The sequence below is a fragment of the Athene cunicularia genome (genome assembly GCF_003259725.1).
Source record: "Athene cunicularia isolate RWA chromosome 5 unlocalized genomic scaffold, athCun1 chr5_part1, whole genome shotgun sequence".
In the NCBI taxonomy this organism is placed as follows: domain Eukaryota; kingdom Metazoa; phylum Chordata; class Aves; order Strigiformes; family Strigidae; genus Athene; species Athene cunicularia.
Genome location: NW_020799101.1, coordinates 2,942,331 through 2,965,315, shown reverse-complemented (window position 1 = coordinate 2,965,315; position 22,985 = coordinate 2,942,331). Strand labels below are relative to the sequence as shown.

Here is a 22,985-nt window from a genome sequence, read left to right as displayed (position 1 = left end):
CAGTTACTATTCTCAGTTTATCACATACCATAGATGTATTTTAGATACATCTAGCACAGGCAGAACCCACCTTTTCCAAAGATTTACGTATTTTCTCTGTCTAGCAAGCATGTTGTGGTTTTGCATTTGCTGTTTTAACCAGAAACACGCTTGTTAAGAACTGGAGTTTGGAAAAGCAGGTGTTAGTCCAGTGCTGACAGAGTGAGATATGCTTCGGGTGATCTGCCTGATCTTCAGGAGTCTGTGCGTTAAAGGTGTGGAAATAGAGTATATTACTTCCAAATGTGTAATTTTAATACAAAAAAAAAAAAGAAAAACATGCCATTTGATATCTGTTAACTGCCAAACTGCCATCCCCCTTTGGAAAGGGGATGCAAGAAATTCTGCTCAGCATATGTGAGGAGAAAAAGTATTTTACCAGACTCAGTAGCTTTTCCCACCTTTAGGATTTCACATTTGTCATCTTTTCACACCATTTTAATGTTCTTTGCATTTCTGTGGCTGATAGTAAGGAAAAGAAGCGTTTGCACAGAGGTAGACATCTTATTTTTCCCTTCCCTGTACTGTTCCTCAGCTCATAAACTTCCCAGAAATTTTTGGCCATGCGACTTTCATTTCTCTAATATGCAAGATGGAGGTTGTTTGGGCATGTTAAAAATAAAAATTTACATGAAGAGAGTGGACCAATCTGGTCAAATCCTGTTCTCTCAATTACTTTTAGAGGAAGCTACATATCCTTGCTGAGGGAAAATAGTGGGGAAAGGAAAAGAAGGCTTCTGCCATGCTGAGTGATTGTAAGTAAGATTTCTCTTAAAAGTATGTAGGTAAGACAGAGTTTATCCCAAACTGCGTGGCAGGTTGTCTTGATTTTGCCCAGCAATATATTTGCTTGAATTTTCTTAAAAAAAAAAAAAATTACCTTAAACATGAAAGGGGTTAAAAAGAAAAATATTTTTCATTTGTATCACTAGTATTTTAGGAGTGATCACCTTAAAGAATCAAAAAGAGGAATTCTGTGAGTAGGCTTTGCCCAAAGCATATTACTACCAAGTGTATGGAGATGATATGAAAGCCTGTTGAATTTCCAAATCCAGAAGTTTCTGCCTAGTGGTGGAGATGGATCTAGTCTTTATAAAAAAGAAATAAGGTGATTCTCACTGTCTTCATGTTTTGCTATTAGTAGCAAATCTTGGATTTCAGACTTTTTTTTACTTTTGTTAGTTTGTACCATGTAAAAGTGACATTTCTTCTTGAAATAAATGAGCTAGCTGAAGATGGCAGCATTTAGAATGGTAAGAAGCAGAGAGGAACGGAGCCGTTCTGTCTTTTAAATTTGCTCTGAAATGTTGAGATTAACCGACTCACTGAAGGAATACTACACATAGTTACATAAAGCAGCATTTAATTTTGGCTATTTCAAACCTCCAACCTATTTAATAAAATCGATGTGAAACAGGACGTTGTTGAAAAGATAACAGGAAAACCAGTGTCTGAGAGTTAGCATTGCCTGGCAGTAAAAGGGTAAAGGGTTATCTTTCTGAACTCCCTCCTGCTCTCTCCTCTTGAGCATCGACTGACTTTTCCTGAATATCTGACAAATGTTTTTAGTTACATGCATAGCTAGTTTGGAGGGTGCTTCTGGTAATAACTACCCCATTGACTTGAAGCCACTGGCTTTAGTGAGTACTGTAGCTAACACTAAGCACGTTTGTCAGTCTTCCTCCCCTTCTACAAACGAGACAAATCTGAAAGAAAAACGTTTATTATGTCACAGCAATTGCAGGAATGCAGTGAAGATGAAGAGGATCGGGAGTGCTTAAAACAAGCCATCACTGCTCTTCTGAATCTGCAGTGCAGCATGGAGCGCATCTACAGCAAACACTCCCCGAGACGTCGGCCTGGGTAATAATCCACAAAACAAAGGGGAATTGTGATATTTTTCTTGTTAGAAATCTATATATTTCCTTTTCAAGGCATGTCTTTATGCAAGTTTTCATTGCAAAGGGAGTAGCAGCCCAAAACCTTCACGGTCCACTCCTATGAATAATGTCAGTATCTTACTCCTTCCCTGGCCAAAGCAGTGCATGTGGCTTATTTGGAACTGTAAATTTGGCTAGGGCATATTTAGGGCAAAGAAATAATGATATAAACAGTTAATTTAGTTGATTTTTTTTTTTGGTCTCTTGGGATGGCAAATGTGGAATGTGCCCATCGTGACTTTTTCTTTTATTCGTTCAAGGGAGCCTGTCTGTCGCTTCTATAACCGACAAATAAGAAGCAAGCACTTGGCCATCAAGAAAATGAATGAAATCCAGAAAAATATTGATGGCTGGGAAGGCAAAGATATTGGGCAGTGCTGTAATGAATTCATAATGGAAGGTGGCTTGACGAAAATAGGAGCCAAACACGAACGCCACATCTTTCTCTTTGATGGTTTAATGATCAGCTGTAAAACTAATCACGGTCAGTCACGGCTTCCCGGTTACAGCAATGCAGAGTATAGGCTGAAGGAAAAAATTATCATGAGGAAAATACAGATTATTGATAAAGATGACACATCTGAATATAAACATGCTTTTGAACTGGTGTCTAAAGATGAAAACAGTATATTGTTTGCTGCCAAGTCTGCTGAAGAGAAGAGTAATTGGATGGCCGCTCTCATTTCCCTCCAGTATCGCAGTACTCTGGATAGGATGCTTGATTCAGTGCTACTGCAAGAAGAAAATGAGCAGCCACTGAGGTTGCCCAGCCCAAACGTGTATCGTTTTGTAGTGGAGGACTCTGAAGATAACATTGTTTTTGAGGACAACTTGCAAAGCAGGAATGGCATTCCTATCATCAAAGGAGGAACGGTTGTGAAATTAATTGAAAGGTTAACGTACCATATGTATGCAGGTATCCTGTACATTTGTTATATTTATGTTTTTTAAGGTCGTGTTTGTATGGGTGATGAAATGAATCCTTTTATCTTTTGTTTGTTTGGGGTTTTGCCTGTGTATAGGTAAATGCAAAGCAAGATTTGCAGGAAAAAAAAAAACAGTATCTCTTATTAAATCAGCTGGCTTTGCTGACAAAGCTGTATGAAAATTTGGATAGGCAAGCTTTTCTCCTCCCCACCAGAAAAAAAAATAGTATCAGTGATCTAATGGAAGCCACTAGTGTGTTTCCTGAGACCATATTGGCTAAAGCAGTGGTGCTGTTACAGACTGTGTGGCTGTGGAGGAAGAAAAAGGTTGGGGATTACATTAATTACACTTCAACCTGCTACTTTGTGAAGTCCCTTGGTAGAAAAGGGTGCAGATCGCAGGTGGCGTTACGCAGACTTTCCTGTGAAATACCGCCTTAAAGCCACAGAAATGAAACCTTGAAGTAGTTAGGTGAAGTGCTAACGTTGATGAAAGTGTTAGTTCTTGGGGTTGGGGTGAAAAGCACGGACTGAAAAGGGACACGGTGAAGCTGACGCTGAAGTGGTGTGCAATTTTTGTAAAATTTCTCAAATAGTAACAATCTTCTCTGCACTTTTTGCAAAAGTGCCTAGTATTTAAGTGAGTCTTTATGTAAAACTAAGGCTAGATAGTGTGGAGCTGAAAAAAAGAAAGCTAGCATTTCCCCTGTTGATGCAACTAAGTGGTATGCAAGTAATCCATAGTGTGTGTTGTCTGTGAGCCCCAAGTCATCCATTTCTAAAATGTGATGGGTTTTGGTGGCTTGTAAGCTTAGCTCTTTTCCTGAATGAACTGTATTTGAGTCTTAGTTTGGTAGCGTAACTTCAGTTTTTATCGCACAAAGACTTGCCACTTTGGCCTTGGGAACCTTCAATGAAAACGTTGCCTCTTGGGTTTCTGTGTGCTTTTTCCAAACAGTGTTTGGAGCCAAGACTAACAAAATCCTCTCCCTCAGCCTCCACGAGGGCATTTTGATGACTTAACAGCATGTGGAGGGACTCTTAGCAGATCTTGGTGGTGCTTTTTGTTTGTACTTGTATCAAGATGTGATTTTTATTTATTTTTTTTTTAACTGTCAGTTTGTTGTAGGTTTGCATTAGTTTCAGATCTGTTTGAAGCAGGCTTTGCTCCAGCACACAGGCTCTGCATTTGCAGCATAACCTCTGTCATGTCCCCACTTGAGACCAGGGTACCATAGGAGTTACCAGCTGCAGAGTTAATAAACCCTTTAATTTAAATTGTGACCCACTATTAGCACATGTCTTGTATCTTCTAGTTTATTGAGAATGTCACATAAAAATAAATAATTTCAAAACTAAAGGAACTTACACAGGTTAGAGAGCAGAGTAGCAGCCCCCGTTTTAAGAGAACTGCAGATCTTGTCTGCAAAGCAGAGATAACCACCTGCCTGCTCAGTTGTAAGAGGAAGATTTACTTTTTAAAAGTTGTAAATAGGACTGAAGAGTGAATGTAGACGTGATGTGGAAGCAGAAGAGGCCAGGACTAGGGTGCACACTCAGCAGCATTATCACAGAATGAGAGCGCTATTACTTTTAGCTTGCAAGCCTGTTCCTATGTATGGATCCCTTAAAAATGTTGAGCAGTGCTCTGCAGGGAGTTTAAGCCTTCTTAAAAGCAGTTGTTTGTCTTAATCTTTTGTGGACTTATTGGAAGAAATTCACTGCCCACATGCTGAAGACTGCTGGTGTGAGTTACCTGCACCTGATGCTGACAGGTTGGAGACTACTGACAGAACAGCAAGAAAAAAACCTCCCACCAACCCCAGATCCAGGCTTCTGAGAGAGCAGATATGCACGTGCTTCTGTAGGCCTGGTTTCCCTGTATTTCAGCATTGATTTGCTCCCAGGCAGCTCTGGAAGCTGCTGCATACCGCCTCGTGAGGGGTCTGCTGCAGGGATGTCGGGGTTAGGACCAGATGCTGACCCTCCGTGGCTCGCGGTAAAGTGATTTATTTATCAGCTCGCTTATTCACAACCAGAGAAACTCTGTATGAGAGAGTGGAATGAAAAGAGATTAAGGGAACAATATTTCTCCTTTAATACTTTTAATATAGCAGAGTGGGTCCAATAAAACAGGCGGTAGCTTGCGGATAGGCCCGGCTCGTGGTAACACACCTACCGCAGCGGCAAGCAGCAGCAGGAGGGAGGTGTGGTGGCTTGTGGAGATGGAACGGCTGGAACTGCTGCAGGTATTTGCTTCGTCAGGCCTCTGCTGCTTGTCGTGTTTTCCCTGCTGGCTGCTCTGCAGAGGGTAGTTGTGTGCCCAGTGCTGGGGCTGGTGTGCGGTCCCCACTGCTGGAGATTTTCTTTAAGACCAGGTAAGACAAACATTTTGTCGAGGTGGTAATAGGTATTTTTGATGTCAAGAGAATAGACAGCCTAGTTCTGTCATGTTTTCTTTGTCTTTATGAAACCGTGGGATAGCTGCACATTCAGGGAGTGCGAGCCATTCTGCGTGCCAAGACCGAGACACAGTTTTTGAGAGAACAAAGTATGTGCAGTTGAATACTTTTACAGGGGAAATGCATCGAAGAACTAAATGAAAATTTCACAAGCAGTATAATTTCTGATACTTTTCAAATTACGGTGCTTGACTTAAAACCTTAGTGTGTTTTCTGTGCTTTAAACTTTTTCTGCGAGTATATGTGTATTTTATAGCTGATATTTTGCAACTGGATTAAAAACTACTCCATCATTTTCTTGTTCTGTCTTTACAGATCCTAATTTTGTACGTACTTTCCTTACCACGTACCGCTCCTTTTGCAAGCCCCAGGAACTGCTGAGTTTACTGATAGAAAGGTAAGCAGCGGTCACCCTTTCTGAAGACATTGAAAGGCTTTGTGTATTTACCTGCTCCTTTTCCTCTCAGGTTCTCAGGGCCGTGTGGCACGTGTTTTAGTGAAATTCATAACGCAGTCATTTCTAAAACGGGATGCAGCGATGCAGGTTTTTAATGCAAGCTTCCTTTTCCCGGTTTGTTCAATTAGTTATGTAAATTAAGTGTTGGCTAGAGCGCTCGGTGTGCCTCAGCTTGGGGGTGGTACCGTTTTGAACTGCTTAACTTGATCGTGAGAGTGTATTTGAGCATGCCAAAGTCTCGATGCAAATAAGAACGGAAATGTTCTGAGCAGTTTGTGTGAAAGGCACAGACTCTTCATGTAAACAGCATTTTAATACGGTGTGATAACACCGCTCTTAAGCTTTCTTCTAATCTTCACTTAATCAAGCTAGCAGGTAGTTAAAAACATTCTACCCTTAGTCTAGACATCTTGTGATGACCAGAGAACTAGCGAATTACTGGGCAAGAGCTGGGTGTGTAGGCAGTACCTAGCCAGGGGAGGAGGGAATTCTAGGCAAACTGGATATTAGATGAGTGCTTGAGTTTCACTGCGCTGCATTTTTTTTTTTTTTTTTTTTTTTTTTTTTTTTTTTTTTTTTTTTTTTAATGCAGTAGCTCTTCATGCCCTATGTAAAGCGTTTGTGTTTTATCTTAATTGTCATCAGTTTTTTGGTTCTCGTATTCATAGGTTTGAAATCCCAGAGCCTGAGCCGACTGAAGCAGACAGACTGGCAATCGAGAAAGGAGAGCAGCCGATCAGTGCAGACCTTAAGCGATTTCGCAAGGAATATGTCCAGCCAGTACAACTCAGGTGGATTTGCTTTTAAATTTGTTCTGTTAAAGCCAGATTTTAGTCTACTGATTACATGGTGATCCCGGAGACGGTAATCTCTTTTGGAGACTGCTGTGCTGTCAAGTAGGGATTTATCACTGTCTGCAACCAGACTAATATCCCAAACTGTGTTCTGATTAGTCATACTGACTTCTGTTGTTGTTGCAACTGTACTTGGGTTCTCTGCCGCTCGCAGCTGTGATCACCACCCACAAGAACGTTGTACGGCTGCTATGGAAAGCGGGTGTGGGTGAGATGTATAACTGAAAATGCTTCTGACTGCATTTTGAATGGGTTCCTTGTTAACAGACCCTATGAAGATAGTTTCTCTGTTTCCATTTTTTTCAGCCCTGCTGGTATTTTACTCCCTTTCCCAGCCCCGTTGATATATTTGCCCACAGACAGGGAGACTCTTGTCTGTACTGCACATTGCAACGGGCTGCAGTGAATCTTCAAGGTCTTGCTGACCAAGCTAACTTGGGGAACAATTAAGCATTTCTAGCATGAATGAGGCTAATTGTTTCCCTGAAAGGGGATCAAGTCAGGAGGAGACACAGATCACAACCAATATTTGCCAGAACAACTTTTATTCGTTAAACTGTTTTTATTAGTAGCATCCAGATGTTGCTATTAATGGGAGGTAACTATATGCACAGAACCCTCAGTTTTTGCCTTACCACACACAGTTGTTCACAGTTGCCTATTTGGAGCAACAGCCCTTTACTCAAAATGAAAGGTCATGCTGACATGCCTGTATCTTCAAGGTAGGTGTTCAGAAAGTCACTTAGCAGTCCCATTTTCATCAGGCCCCTGTGTGCATATATCTAAAAAATACAAGTGTGTGTGTAATACTGTAATGTTTGTTGAGAAATAGCTCCTACCACCTTCTTGGATGTAGCCAAAGTTACACAACCTCAGCGTACCCTTCACACTTGTGTGTGCTCATGGCCTTGCACGGATTTATCAGGCCCTTGGTGTCCTCAGTTTATCAGCTGCTGTGGGTTCAGCAGGACCGTTGGTCTCCAGAGTTACCAGGCCTTGGGAGAGCTTCACATGCTGCCTCTCAGCACACACTTCTGATTTCAGCTTGCCGTTTTCTGGTAACTGTTTCTGCATCTATCCACATAGGTGCCTGTAGAGCCCTTCGTAGAAACTCACACAGAATGGGCTTTTATGACATAACTGGCTCAAGAGTTTAAATATCGCTGTATTGCTTTTGTTGCCATTTTTATAGCCTCCTCTCCTAGCTAGGCTGGAAGTCTTTTGGGGACCTCCTCACAGTGCCCCTTTGCGTGGTACAAATCCTACAGCACTGCTGACTGCCACAGCTGAGCAGGACGAGGGGTTACCAGTGAACTGGAACCTGTAGAAAAGGTTGAGGCACCAATTAACTATGTTTCTTGCTATTAATTTCCAAAATCAATTTAGTACTTTTTGTCTTCATGTGTTGTTGTTTGAGCTGTTGGTAACCTGTGCCCTGTTTCAGAGTTTCCAGGGTTTTTGGTTTGGGTTTCTGGTTTCTTTCCTTGTTGGAGAGATGAGGATACCTCTTATCATGACAGCTACTCTTTGCTGTCTAATTTTTTTTAATTATAAATAGCGTATATGTATGTGTGTGTATATATATATATATATATATATATATATATATATATATATATATATATATATATTATTTTACTCTTTGCTGTGGTTGGTGAGCTGAGTCTACTTACTGGTGCCTGCTTGATGAGACACGTGGTTTAAAGCTGCTAAGCACACACCCTTCTGTGGCTTATAGCCACTCTTTGAATTTCAGTGATACTACATGTTTCTAGGAGATACCACATGTTTCTAGTAGCTTGAAACTCTAAACTGACTTACAGATGAATATAAGTGCCTGAATTTGAGCTGTTAGGTTGATAATGCGCAGAACTTTCTAAATGCCAGTATTGGTAATAACATTAACCTCTACTACAGAGAGATCTGAGCTTTGGGAAGAAGGTGGAGAATGTGAAGATGCTTATCCCTCCCTCCCTTCCTTTTTTCCCTCCCCAGTGCTTACTCTCCATCTCAGAAAATGCTGTAGACATGCTGTGCAGTGCACAGGCGTGGAAACAGCGATGGCTTTGACTAGGCAAAATGCATGTGAGGTGATGAGAAAGAGGAGGTGCTAAGCTGGAATTGCAGTCAAGCAGAAGCAGGCAATCCTTCTTGCTTTTTCAGTATTACTGCCATGATATCTCAAAGGCAAAGATTGATCAGATAAGATCCTGTATTACTGCTGTTGGCAATTTGTTTCAAAACATCATCCCTTTTGACGGTGTCATTAATTTCCAGCCTAAACGATCTGTTTGAGTAGCCATTCTTTCACGTTATTCTTTAACTTACACACTGGGGAGAACTATTTAATTCTCCGTGTGTTCACGTAGTGCACCTTTCATTTGACTAAGCTAAACCAGCCGACTTCTCCAGTGCTGTGACTCACAACAGACTGGCAGATTACCATCAGTTGTCTGCCCTGTCCCTCCCAGATGTTCCTGCCCGGACTCTACAGGGCTGACCCACCCCAAACAGTGGTCTGGGACACAATTAGCACTAGTTTAATTTAACATCCTGAGCTGCAAAGAGTGGGGGAGTTCAGCAGCACTCTGCATACAGCTCAGCCTCTTCCACAAAGGCGATGGGGCAGGAGTGCCCACGTCTCACTGTCACCATCTCTGGGTATGGGGGCTCTCTGTTAACCCCATCATCCCGTCCCATTGGCACAGGGAAAATACGTTGTACTACTTGATGTAGGAGATGTTTGCTTGTCCTTCAGGTAAGGCAGTATGGTGCACCCCGATAAATCAAAGTGTTGAGGTACAAGCTCAACCTGTTTACCTGAAAAAGAGGCAAAACTATTTTTTTATTCTGTTACACCCAAAGAGCAGAAGGCAGAAGAGCAGTTGTAGTTCACTTTTAGAGGTGAGAAAGTTTAGCGTTATCCTTAAAGGAAGTACAGGATCTAGTACAGTCCTTTATGTAATTAAAAAGTTGTGGAAGTGGGGCAGTAGGGCATTTGCAACAACTTCTGAGCTGAAATTTGTGTATATGAAAGAAACAGTTACAAATTTGTTTCTTATCAAATGGGGGATCCTAATTAGTTTTTCTAGTTAAAAATAAATGATCAGAAAATTAAATTAGAAGTGCTAGTTTTATCTGATTTTGATAAGTTTTTTCCTCTTCTGAAATCACCTCAGTGCTAGCATTCTTTATATAAGATTTAAAAAAAAACACCAAACTATTTGCTAGGACTGTAAAATTAGGTTTTAAACACCTGGGGACTTCTGTGGTCATTGGTGCCATGCTTAGTCTTTGTTCTGCCCCTCTGTCCGTGTGTATTTGATAGTCATCACCACATGAATCTGTAACTCGGGTTTTGCAGAATCGTGTTTCACTCAGCATTTACATGGAAGTCCTTAAAAACAAACCATAATGTTTTATTTCTTCTCTCCTTCCTCAGAATATTAAATGTTTTTCGTCACTGGGTAGAGCACCATTTTTACGATTTTGAAAGAGATCCGGAGTTACTAGAGAGATTGGAGACGTTTATTTCCAGTGTAAGAGGTATGGTAACTGGTGGTCCTGTTGTTTTTCCACATTTTGGTACAACCTTCTGGTCTAATCCTGGTAGGTTTTAGGCATGAGAATATCTTTACACACATGAGTAATTTTAATGCCTTTAATTGCGCTGTTTGAGACTCTCCTTTTACGTGAGCAAGCTTTGGCCTGGAGCCTAAACAACTACCAAAGATTACTTCAAGCTTTATGATATTTACCTTAAGTGTATTTACTTCTAGACAGTAATGTTCATCCTTGGCTGACTCTACAATAGAGTTGTTAGAATTCAGACTGTCACCTTCCTCCTCCCCGTGTTGTATTTGTAGAGAATTCCTTCCACATTGGTTACAGAGATTAGGGTTTTTTTTCCCATCATCTTCTTTTCCCATTTATTGAAAGTTCCAGCTGAAAATCATTATCCTTTTAGGAGAGGATACTTGACCCCCCTGGGTTATCACTTCCTCTGGAGCAATGCCTTACAAACTAGCACATTTTTTGGCAGCCTGTGTGGAGGGCAACAGCCATTTTAATCATTATCCTGGCAATTCTAGACTTTACTTTTCACATTGCCGGACTATACGTTGGACAATATAATTCTGAAAGAAACTTAGAGAACAGTAGTTTCTTTTGCAGAGGTCTCCATGCTAACTGTTGCTGACCAGAGAGGAATAATTCAATTTTGGTTAGTCCCTTGAAAGCTATTTGCTTGAATTGCTGAAGGTACTGCCCGTTTTGTCCCCTATTTTGTGTACTGTAAATGTTGGACTGACATTGTAAACATGTATTTCTCATCTTTTTGTTCTGCAGTGCGCTAGTACAGCATGGTGCAACGGTCTCACTTGAAGCTTGTTAAATTTTTAGTTTTCCTTTAAGCAGATGAAGCTAGCAGTCAAAGTAAAGATGGTTGCAACTGGGGGGGAAAAAGTAAAATACAGTTTATACAGGGTCACTTTTCTTCTACTCAGAAACTGTCAGTAGATGTGGTTAAGCACAACTGGGCACCCAAAAATTTGTTCACATCTGTCTATTTGTTGACTGATACAGGTGCGAGAACTCAGAAGGAAAAAAAAAAAAAAGGGAACTACAAACCTAATTAATTTGCATGCAGAAATGCAGAATTTTGAGTGTATGTACAATTTTGGAGGGGATTGGTTTTATTAAATTATCAGAAGTCATTTAAGATGGTATTAAAAAAGGAGGGGTTTTTTACGGTTTTTGTTTTGCAGGAAAATCCATGAAGAAGTGGGTGGAATCAATTGCTAAAATCATCAAGAGGAAGAAAGCTCAAGCAAATGGAATTAGTCACAACATCACCTTTGAGAGCCCGCCTCCCCCCATCGAGTGGCACATTTGGCGCGTTGGGCACAGCGAAATGCTGGACCTCATGACTCTGCATCCCATAGAAATTGCTCGACAGCTGACACTCCTTGAGTCTGACCTTTATAGGTAGGGATTGATTCTTTTTCAGATTATTTGAGGAAAAAAAAGTCCCAATTTGTAGAATCGATCAACAGTATGTCCTCTTGACTTTTAGAGTTTATGGAAAAAGGTTTTCTTGCTTTCTGTTTGCTATCAAAATACGCAAGGCAAAAAAAAAAAGGAAGTTTTTTCATCTCTATATCAGACTTCTGACAACATAAGTATGGGAAGGACACTGAAATATTACGAGTAGATAACTGCATTGTCTCCTTGTTAAAAGCAAACCTAATGTTACATTAATAAGAAAGGCTTGTCGCAGCATAAAAAGAGAACATGATTGTCTCTGCTCCTCTTTCATAGCTGCATAGCAGAGGCCTGGGTGTTCTGTGCAATACCCATAGCCCTGGTACGTCAGGGTCCTCTCATCTGATCCTGAAGAGCTTTTTTAGTCTGGTACCATACATACTCCTCTGTTTCCTACCTCTAATAAAGAGAGCTAGCCTTGATGTGAGAGCTAGGTTTTGCTGGGTAGAAATTCTTTAAGGTCCTACAAAACTTGAAGGTGAAGCATCCTTTTGTGCTTCAGTGACAGCAGGGTTTCTGTTGAAATGGGCCACTTTTCCAGCAGGTTGCTGAAAGTACTTCAGCTTCCTATTTTAAAATTGTAACTGTCTTTAAGTTGCTTTCTCATGCTTTCAGGAAATTAAACTTATTCCTTTGTGACTTTCTTATCTGAAAATACTTATTCAAAAATGCCAGTTTCAATTAAGATAAAAATACATTTCTTTCTGTACTTAAATACTCGCCAAAAACTTATTTTAAGCAACTGTTTTGCAGCAGATTAGATTGGATTGTATTTGTGAAATATCAAGTCGTGATTAAAGGAAGAAATAATCTTTTAATGCAAACGCAGAACATACAATTATTGTTTGTATTGAGCATTCTTCTGCATCTTGTTTTGTCATTATCAGGGCAGTACAGCCTTCTGAACTCGTTGGTAGCGTGTGGACTAAAGAAGATAAGGAAATTAACTCCCCAAATCTATTGAAAATGATTCGTCATACTACAAACCTTACTCTTTGGTTTGAAAAGTAAGTACAGGTGGTGATAGTGTAGTGGCATTAACTCCTGCTGAACTTCAGAAAGAAGCATTTTTCTGCTATTTGATTTCTGTTGCCTTGAGTCTGGAGGTTGCTGTAGAGTATTACAGTAATTTCAGGTTTTGGTTCAAGGGTGCGTGCCATGCTAATCGCATATGCTTCCTCTTCCTGGGACTGGAAGATAATTTTTTTTTCCAGTTACATCCACTTGGTCAGCACAAACCTTGCTTGCATTTGTACAGTACATCAAAAGGTGCTGAAGGCAGTGCGGGACGCAGCACCGCTTTTCTGCATCTCTGGTGAAAGCAGTCGAGTCTGTCCCCTTGTCTTAGTCTCTCTCCCTTCTCGTGTGAGATGATCGTGTACTTCTGAGGGCATGGCCAGTGCTGCAGATTGTGTGTCTGTACCTGGTCAGTTTGAAATGGAGAGACAGAGGCATGAGAGTCACCCTGCTTACCCTGGATCGTGCTTGAGGTTTGCTTTATTGGTTTACAGGATGTGCCAAAACCTTTCTTGCTTTCCAACTTGAACATATGTAAGACATGATTACATAAATTTGTACTTGAGATTCTTGAAAGAGAGCCAAAGTGTGCACACTGGATGTACTGTACAGCTTTTGCTTGGAAAATTTTGGTTTTGTAGCTAGCAAAATGTCAGATTTTATTTATCAGTGTTTCTCAAATTATGGCTTTGATTAGGTGCATAGTGGAAACCGAGAACTTTGAAGAGCGAGTGGCTGTGCTGAGTAGGATTATAGAAATCCTGCAGGTTTTTCAAGATCTGAATAATTTCAATGGTGTTTTGGAGATCGTCAGTGCAATGAACTCTGTGTCCGTGTACAGACTAGATCACACATTTGAGGTACGTTTTGGGCATTGCTCTTGGAGGAAAAAAAAATCAGAATACAGAAAAATACCTCACGCCCTTCTGAGGTGAAATCTATAGTATTCATATCACACTTGCTTCCAGTGAAGAAAAGTGTGAAATGTTCAAAGTTATTTATGAGAAAACGAGATGGGCTGGGTGTCCCAAAGGGTTTGTAATGGCAAGTGGAGCTTTTCAGCAGATTTTTTCTTATGTGTATTCAGCCCAAAAAGTGGAAATGCCGTGGCCATTTGGTCATTGTTCATTTACCTGTCTGAAATCACTGAATCATTCAGGTTGGAAAAGACCCTTGGGATCATCAAGTCCAACCATCAACCCTACTCTACAAGGTTTTCCCCTACACCACATCCCCCAACATCTCATCCAAATGACCCTTATGAAAAACCTGCTGCTTCAGTCCAGAGTTCTGTGGGTATAAAGAGGAGGATCCCAGGGCTGAGAACCCTGGACTGGAACACTTGAACAGCATTTCCTACTAACGCAAGAAATGAGGGTGGAAGGGCATGGGGAGGGGATAGCTAAAACTTGGATTTTGACCGATCACAAGAACTTCTCTTGGCTGAGTCTCAGAAAATTCAGACTGTCAGAGGCACAAACAAATAGCTGCTGAAATGGTTTAGGTGGACAGTAGGAAGAGAGGCTACTACACGAGTAGTGATTCCATTTTTCACTTGCCAAGGAAAGAATTGCCTAGGATTTGGCAGCAAAGGCTGCCTTGACTAAAACAAAAAAAGAAGTATGAATAAAATGCTTTGAGTTTTGTATGTCTTTGAAAGGCAGCACGAAGATTTCAAGTTAAAATCCAAATTAAATGTTTAATTTTTATTAAAGACCAGCATGATACTTTTAAGTTGATAGAAAAAATAATAGTCTGTTTACAGTAGCCTCATGATTCACGTGACTAAATTGTTGGTCTGATAGTGCTGTGTCCAGAGCAAACCATTTACAAAAGAGGTTCTTTCAAATCTGAATTTCACTTCCTAAGTTTTGCTGAGAGAACTAGGGAATTGCCTTGGTTTTGCTAACTGTGCTATTGAGAAGATTTGCATCCCTATTTTTTTCTTTGATCACTTTAGGCACTACAGGAAAGAAAAAAAAGAGTTTTGGATGAAGCAGTAGAATTAAGTCAAGATCATTTTAAAAAGTATCTAGCTAAACTCAAGTCAATCAATCCACCCTGTGTGCCTTTCTTTGGTAAGTAACACCAGGGCCAACTAATCCTGTGTGCATTGTCAGTCTTAAGCTGAGTTTGATGCAGATGTGTTACTATTGTTTAAAGTGTTCAAGGTTGTGTTTAGCTCTAAAAAAACCTAATATAACATGTGACTTTAGACCTCCTACGTTTGTAATGTTTTTAGACTTCATAGAATGGTTTGGGTTGGAAGGGACCTTAAAGATCATCTAGTTCCAACCCCCTGCCACGGACAGGCAGGGACACCTTCCACTAGATGATAAAAGATGTAGTGTCTTTCATGTAAAATTTATTTTTCTAGTTGAGTATACAGATTACTGGCATTATACTGGTATAAATATTACCTTACTTTTTTATAGCACCGCCTCCACATTGGTGATCTGTTTATGGCAATGACCTGAAGATGGTTTTTGCTAAACTCAGAAACTCATGTGAAGGAGATAAAACATATTACTTCAGTGATAAATTGTTCCTATGTAAAATGCAAACTTGATTCATTCTTGGCAGTCAATAAACTGTTGGAGTGAAAGGGAATGGTCTACATGTGCTCAGACTTTTCCATCATTCATTAGAAAGCATGAAATCTGCCCTTGGAATGAAAATGAAATTCAATAAATACTTCTCTTTTTATCAGGAATATACCTAACAAATATTTTGAAGACAGAAGAAGGGAATCCTGACTTCCTTAAAAGACAAGGGAAAGAATTAATTAACTTCAGTAAGAGGAGAAAAGTGGCTGAAATTACAGGAGAAATTCAGCAGTATCAAAACCAGCCTTACTGTTTACGGATAGAGCCAGAAATTCGGGTAATCAAATGTTAAGTATTTGTTTTGAGGGTAGGAGAGGGAAAAGAATGTACACAACAAAAAAATGACAGTCTTCTAGTACTAGACCTAATCTTGCATGAAAGTGGCCATCAGAAGAGGGGGGCAACAGTGGCTGGTAGACGACAAAGTACCACCACTGCAAAGGACTGGCCAGAAGTGGGGATTTAGTTGCTTGGATTCCAGGTTCCAGGTCTTGTTCATCCCTGATGGTTCTGCAGGCTGGTCTCGGAGAGAATTTTTAGCAATGAAGCAGAATAAGGTAGTGACTAAACAGCAGAACTTTTGGAAGAAAAAACAGTTGCCTTTCACCTAAAATGCCGTGTACGTGCCTAGTGCACTTTGTCCTTCGGACATTCTGTAATGGCACCTCTGACAGAAGCCTCCTGGCCCTGCAGACAGAATCACAGAATCATTCAGGTTGTAAAAGCCCCTCAGGATCACCGAGTCCAACCCTCAGCCCGACTACAAAGCTCTCCCCTACCCCACATCCCCCCACAGCTCATCCCAACGGCCCTGAAACCCCCCCAGGGATGGGGACTCCCCCCTCCCTGGGCAGCCTGTTCCACTCTCGGACCACTCTTGCTGGGAAACATTTTCTCCTCCTGCCCAGCCTGACCCTCCCCTGGGGCAGTTTCCAGCCGTTCCCTCTTGTCCTGTCCCTGATCCCCTGGGAGCAGAGCCCAGCCCCGGCCTCTCTGCAATGTCCTGTCAGGAGCTGCAGAGAGGCATGAGGGCTCCCCTCAGCCTCCTCCTCCTCACACTGAACACTCCCAGCTCCTTCCCTGGCTCCTCACAGGATTTATTCTCCGGCCCTTCCCCAGCCTCGTTGCCCTCCTCTGCCCTCGCTCCAGCCCCTCCAGATCTCTCTCGTGTTGAGGTGCCCAAACCTGGACACAACCCTCCAGGTGTGGCCTCACCAGTGCCGAGCACAGGGGACTGTCACCTCCCTGCTCCTGCTGCTCACAATAGTTCTAATCCAAGCCAGGAGGCCGTTGGCTTTCTTGGCCCCTGGGCACACTGCTGGCTCCTGTTCAGCTGCTTGTCAGTGAGAACCCCCAGACCCTTCTCTCCCAGACAGCTCCAGCCACCCCTCCCCGAGCCTGCAGCCATGCAGGGGGGTGTTGTGGCCCAAGGGCAGGACCTGGCACTTGCCCTTGTTGAAGCTCATGTGTCATTCAGCACTGCAGACGCTAAGCAGATGTGGGGATGCACCAGTGTCCACCCGCACTACCTTTAGAAACGAGAGGATGCTCAAGTAGTTACTTACCTAAGACAAAGGCTAGTGAATCCCAGATGATTTGAAGGTATTTAAATGCTGAAACAGCAATGAGCCATGTAATGGTAGGTAGGTGGGTTTTATGGAGGCAATAATGATGGACAAGCGTAGCTGTAAGTGCCCAGCACTTCCCAATCGCCGGGCTAATTCTAGAAAACAGCAGCATGGACAGCTCTCCATCTCAGCAGCGGGCAGGAAGCAACAGAGAAGTTAGTTACGTGAAGAATTAAACAGGCAATAATACTGCTGTTTAAAAGGGTTTTTGCGTTGCCTGTTTAATTGCTGTGGCCATGTCTGGAAAGGCTTTAGGAGATTTTTCAGTGTTGATAAGCCAAGGAAGTACGTTCAGCTCAAGGGAGGGCAGGATTGGTGCTGCAGAAAGCAGAGGTGGAAACGCTGTGGCTCACCACGCAGAGACACCAGCTGCAGCAGGAGCAGCTAAGTGGGACCGCCGGGCGTTCAGGGAGCCCAGTCCTGTGCTCTGTCCCTGCCTCTGACCTCCTGCTTTTGTCCTCCATCCCATCCTGGGCTTCGTAGTCAGCTCAGCACCTCCAGAGCACCTCTGAGAGACAGCACTAGCACAGCCTTCGCTTCCACCACCGTCTCAGGTTTTTCCTGGAAATAAGCTTCACTGTAGTGAGAAGCAAGAATTTAAATCAGTGGCTTATAAGCATTTCATTAAAATTCTGTGTATGTGCTTATTTTTTAAATATTATTGATTCTTGTTTCCTTTAGAAATTCTTTGAAAATCTCAATCCTATGGGGAAGATACCAGAAAAAGAGTTTACAGATTATCTGTTCAACAAGTCATTAGAAATTGAACCTCGAAACTGCAAGCAACCACCCAGATTTGTAAGTCTTGTCCTGCAGACTAAATAGCTGAAGTCCACTGTGAAAAAAAAATACATTGTTAACTCAATACACTATATATATATTTCCTTCAGAATTATGTATCATCGGATTATTTTTCAGCAAAACTTGACTTAAAAATACTTTTTATTTGGGATATTTTTTGCTACTAAAACATACTACCTTTGGCTTATTTTAGAATTAACATTTTTTTTCCCCAAAGCCTAAAATATTACTACTTAAATTTGAGTTTCTTACCATACAGCCATTTGATAGAATACGTAATAACATTTCTTATTTCACACTATCAAGAAATCTGATAAAATATTAATTGAAATATGGATTTTATACGTAATTAATGTGTTACATTTTCTTTAAGTAAAGGTTAATTTCTGTTTTGCTCTAAATATTTTGCATTGTTGCAAAAATTGAAGAATTGATAAGGTGCAGCCTTCTTGTTGAACAAAATATAGTTCGATTCAAAGGAGCAGCAATTTTGTCTTTTTTTAAAAATAGCTACTGGAGCTCAGCATTCATTTTAAGCCAAAAGATTGCTCTGTACAGCACTGGGGTTTTATACATTGTAATTGTGCTTCTCAGTAGCTGGAGACATCTAATTTTTGGGAGAGCTCTAAATCATTTTAGCAATCACATGTTAGAGGAATGAGTGAGATGATACTACAAATACAGCAAGAAAACAACAGAAATTACTGTTGCAAAAACGCGGCTTACAGTAATTTCTCTAAAATGTTTTCTAAAAATAGATAATTCGTGCTGCCCGTCTTGGTCAACTGGATATGAATTGTTTATGGTTCATGATTTCCAAACTAGACATTCTTCTTGGAGTTTCAGGAAAGTCCCGTTCCGGGTACTGTAATGTGGTGGAGTCATGCCTACCCCTGTAGGATTGGAACATAATTCATCTTCAAAGAACCGGCTTTGATCTGTGCTGTGTTACACCTGAGTCTAATGAGGCTTTTTTCATTCACACCAGTAATGTGTGTGTAAGAATTTCGTCCCGACTAACCCCGAGCACGTAGACAACGTGTGTCTGAGCGCGTCCTTGCCCTTGGACACTTGTAGGGGCCTGGTGACCTTCTGTGGTGTAAGCACAGAGCCTCTCCTATGATGCTGTTACAAGGCTCTTTTGCAGGCCTGGAGGGGGGCACTTAAAATAACTTGCTTTCTCCCAAGGTTGTAACTTGTTCTTCCTGGTGTTTTGTCCTGGTTGGTGTGCATCTGAAACTTGACTCATCATAGCTGTGGAAAAAAAAAAAAAAATTATTAAGCTGGGGGGGAAAAAATGCACTAAGCTGCATCCATAACTTTTCAGTAGACTCCTGCTGTATAGATAACTACAAACTGTACCTCGAGCCAATTGTAGGAAGGCTGTACCATTTTTTAAGGTATATTTGATAAGTGCTTTTTAAAAAAAGGTCTCATAGAGACTTGGCAGCTTTGCTATCTGAAATGTTAGCAGTACTAACCAGCTTTACTTTCTCCAGCCTAGAAAAACAACATACCCTCTGAAATCTCCCGGGATAAGGCCCAATACCGGCAGACACGGCTCCACCTCTGGCACCTTGAGAAGTCATCCACTGCCACTTGAAAAGGAACCAAGTAAGATAAGTTTCAGTAGAATCACTGAGGCAGAGCATGAATCAACAGTATCGGCACCAACTTCTCCAAACACACCGTCTACGCCACCAGTGTCTGCTTCTTCAGAGTTCAGTGTGTTTTTAGACATCGATCTCAACAGTTCTTACGGTAAAAATGTGCAGTATGATTTAATAATTGTTGTTGCTGTCCCTCAGGCTTCCAAAATGTGTTGGGGTATACACCAGACTTTTAAAAAAAAACAAAAAAACAAAAAAAAAACACCTGAACAAACCACTTAAGAATTTCATTGTGGACTGTGAAGTTGTGTCAGTGTTAATGTGTACTGTGGTTTGGAAATCCCTGCTGTAAGTAGTTAAAGAACAAGTGACATTTCCAGTCTTTTTGCCTGCTGGAGCTGAGGCAGTCTGTTATGGGAGACATCCCCATGAGGCACTACTGCCTGCTTTACCACGTATGGCATGTCCGTAGAGAGAAATGGTGCTGAGGGGCCTGGCATCTGCACCAGTGGGTGTTTCTGGAGTGGGCTTGTGCACTGAACACCCCTCACTGGTTCTGGTTTAATTTCCTTTGAAGGGAATCCACCAGTCTGTATGTGATCCGAAGCACCAGAAGCAGGGATGGGCAGGACACTCACTCCGAAACGCAGTCTTGATTAAAAAACCAACACTCTTAGTTCAGATGCGCTGATAACGCTCGCGAGCTCTGCCTGTAGCTGTGAGCAGCTCCTTAGGCTCAAAAGCAGCGCCTGGCAGGCCTTGGCTCTGCTCTGGGGGGGCTGCAGACTCAGCAGGTGGGTTAAGCCTGGTGGGGGGCAAAAACAACAAAAAAAAATTTATATGGTAAATTCTGAGAGCATTTGGGCTACAGAGGAAGCAAACAACAACATGGTAGTGTCAGAACAGAGTGGAATGATGAAGTTTAATTCCCAGCATAACTTAGAATCTCTGGTTCAGGAATGTTTTTACACAGGAAGGTTTTTAATTCATATTAGTAATAGATAAACTTGGAGAGTATCGTGATCTTAGGGGCATTCACACACAGATGTGCTGTAGTGCAGTTGTTCTGTCTGGAAGGCCTTTAATTGATTTTTCATTTAACAGGTAACAATAGCATCTTCGCTCCCGTCAGTTTGCCACAGTCGAGTGAGTATCATAATTCCGTTGAGTGTTTCATTTAACTCTGCTTTTTCTGGCTTCGGGAGAGCTGAATGGGAATTAAAATCTGAAATCTGGGATGAAAACGGGGGCTGCGTTCATTAGGGTTCTAAGAGGATTTTTTGTACAGGTTTTAGATAAATGTTCACTAAAGCAGTCTGTGAAGTGTAAAAACTGTCTGGGTTGGTTTGGTTTATTTTCCCTCCAGCCTCTGGCATGATTGTGCCTGTGTTTGGAATGTCCTTGGTGATTATTTTGTTTGTTTAATGCTACAAATTAAGCCATCTGATAATTTCACATTACCACTTAGTGAAAATATAATTTCACATTACCACTTAGTGAATATATTCTATTGCTAGGAAAGAAGAGGGGCTTTTTTGTGCCACAGCTGTGAGTGATATCCTGTATTAATCTGTTTTCAACTTCTCTATTTACTCCGTTATTACACAGGCACATACACTTTTTCATAATATGTTTAAAATTTCAAACTGGAGAGCACAGGTACCTAATGTATTGATACAAAGTTCTGTGCGTTTCTAAGAGGAAAAAAAGCAAAAGTGTGACAAAAGTCACAAATACAGGTTAGGGGGGGTAGTGTTGTTTCTTAACTTTGAGGATTTCTTTTTTTGGTCTCTGTAAAAAGGAGGGATTAGAAATGTCCTAAAATGCTGTAAGAGTTAATCTCATCTGTTCAGTGTATAATTCTCCTGCTTTAGAAGTGTTGCAGACCTGTTAACAAAGCCTCTAAATTTCTGAATTTGAACGTGTACCCATATGGCAGAGAGAACAAACCTTCCATGTAACTGAGGCATGTGGGCAAACCGCAGGCACTGTGGTAAATGGTGTGGAGGGGGGGTGGGGGTGTGAATTCTGCAATAGAGAGAGGATTGCAGAGAAAGTTAAGTGCTCACTAGGAGTTCACTTTATTTTTCTGTCCTTTAGCATTGCCTGCTAACTGTTGATGTGTATCTTTGATACTGGGAACAGGAGACCACTTTGTGAGGCCTATATCTGATTAAAGAAATGAATGAGAATTTCATATGGCCGAGGTTAAGGGTTTGTGTTGCTGTTGAGCACAAAGATCTGCTTATTTGAGTTGCTTCTAGTTTGGCTTAGTATTCTAGCATATGTTCCTCAGATGTGGCACAAGCAGTAAAATTACCTGCTTTTCTCTCTCTCCAGAGACTTTCTTCAGCTCATGGGGTAGCTTTCCTAAATTAAGTGATGAGCCTCAAAACCCTCCTCCACTTCCGCCACGAAAAAAGATGGATCAGGATGCTTCTAATGCTAAGGTATTTCTGTCCTGTATTGAGTAACTTCAATAATAAATCAGGGAACATCCAGAATAATTGTGGTTGGAAAAGACCTCTAAGATCTTTTGGTTGGAAAAGACCTCTAAGATCATGGAGCTGAACCACGTAGCCGCGTAGGTGTAAATGCAGTGCTCTGCTTGCCCTTTTGGAGTTTCAGGTTTCCAGCTTCCAAACTTCTGCTAGCTAATTCAGAACCACGGTGGCCACATTCAGATGAAAGGCACAGCTACACCAGGATCATGTTTCTGATCACACCAGCAGCAGAAATCAAGAGAATCTTCTGTCTAAAGATACGTTATTTTATCTAAACATCTACGTTTCTTACAACGTTCTCTTCTCTGATGTTATAGGGAAGTTTAAAGGCGGATGACGATCCTCCAGCAATTCCACCTCGGCAGCCGCCACCTCCAAAGATACAACCTCGTGCTCCTGCTTACACCACCCCCTTCGAGCAGCCGCTGCACAGCCCTCCTCCTCCACCCCCCCGGGACCCTCTTCCCGATACTCCACCACCGGTACCGCTCCGGCCGCCCGAACACTTCATCAACTGCCCCCTAAACCTCCAGCCGCCGCCGGTGGGACGCTCGCACAGAGATCCCGAGTGGTTCCGGGAGGCGAGCACGGGCCCCAGCTCTCCCGGCACCCCTCCCAGCACCCCCTCTCCCAGGGTGCTGCGCCGCTGCTGCGTCATCAGCACCAATCACAACAACCTGGTCCACCCGGCGGCGCCCCCGGTCCCTCCCCGGCACAATTCGAGCCCTCAGTTACCAAAACTGCCACCAAAGACTTACAAAAGGGAGCTCTCCCACCCTCCTTTGCACAGACTGTCTTTGCTAGAAAATGCAGAAACTCCTCAATGACCTTAGCCGTAGTAGTCATTGACACTGGAATAGTATTTGTAAAGTTCCTTTTTTTTTTTTTATTTATTCAAAAAAGGCAGTGTATTTTACTACTTTCACAAATTATGCTCTTAAAGTGCTGCTGATCGGAGAGAAAAAAAAAAAAAGTTTAAATTGGGAAAATAAGACTCCACACACTCTAGCCTGCGTCTGTTTGACAGCATTACCCTCAGGTGATCAGCAGCATTGCCTTGTTTCACCTCCTCAGTGCCGACAGTTATGCCAGTATACA

At 41.8% G+C, this 22,985-nt stretch overlaps 1 protein-coding gene across 1 annotated transcript in view; it reads left to right on the top strand.

Moving 5' to 3' along the window:
• Positions 1–22,985, top strand: part of SOS2 (SOS Ras/Rho guanine nucleotide exchange factor 2) — a 53,685-nt gene extending 30,700 nt beyond the window's left edge. The window contains exons 10-24 of the mRNA XM_026849168.1: positions 1,775–1,902; positions 2,240–2,895; positions 5,683–5,764; positions 6,493–6,615; positions 10,121–10,224; positions 11,445–11,664; positions 12,609–12,728; positions 13,436–13,598; positions 14,699–14,816; positions 15,449–15,621; positions 17,654–17,770; positions 19,273–19,534; positions 20,488–20,529; positions 21,724–21,833; positions 22,205–22,985. Of these exons, the coding sequence (XP_026704969.1) occupies positions 1,775–1,902; positions 2,240–2,895; positions 5,683–5,764; positions 6,493–6,615; positions 10,121–10,224; positions 11,445–11,664; positions 12,609–12,728; positions 13,436–13,598; positions 14,699–14,816; positions 15,449–15,621; positions 17,654–17,770; positions 19,273–19,534; positions 20,488–20,529; positions 21,724–21,833; positions 22,205–22,714 (2,928 nt within the window). The 3' untranslated portion in view covers positions 22,715–22,985. The remainder of the gene's footprint in view (positions 1–1,774; positions 1,903–2,239; positions 2,896–5,682; positions 5,765–6,492; positions 6,616–10,120; positions 10,225–11,444; positions 11,665–12,608; positions 12,729–13,435; positions 13,599–14,698; positions 14,817–15,448; positions 15,622–17,653; positions 17,771–19,272; positions 19,535–20,487; positions 20,530–21,723; positions 21,834–22,204) is intronic.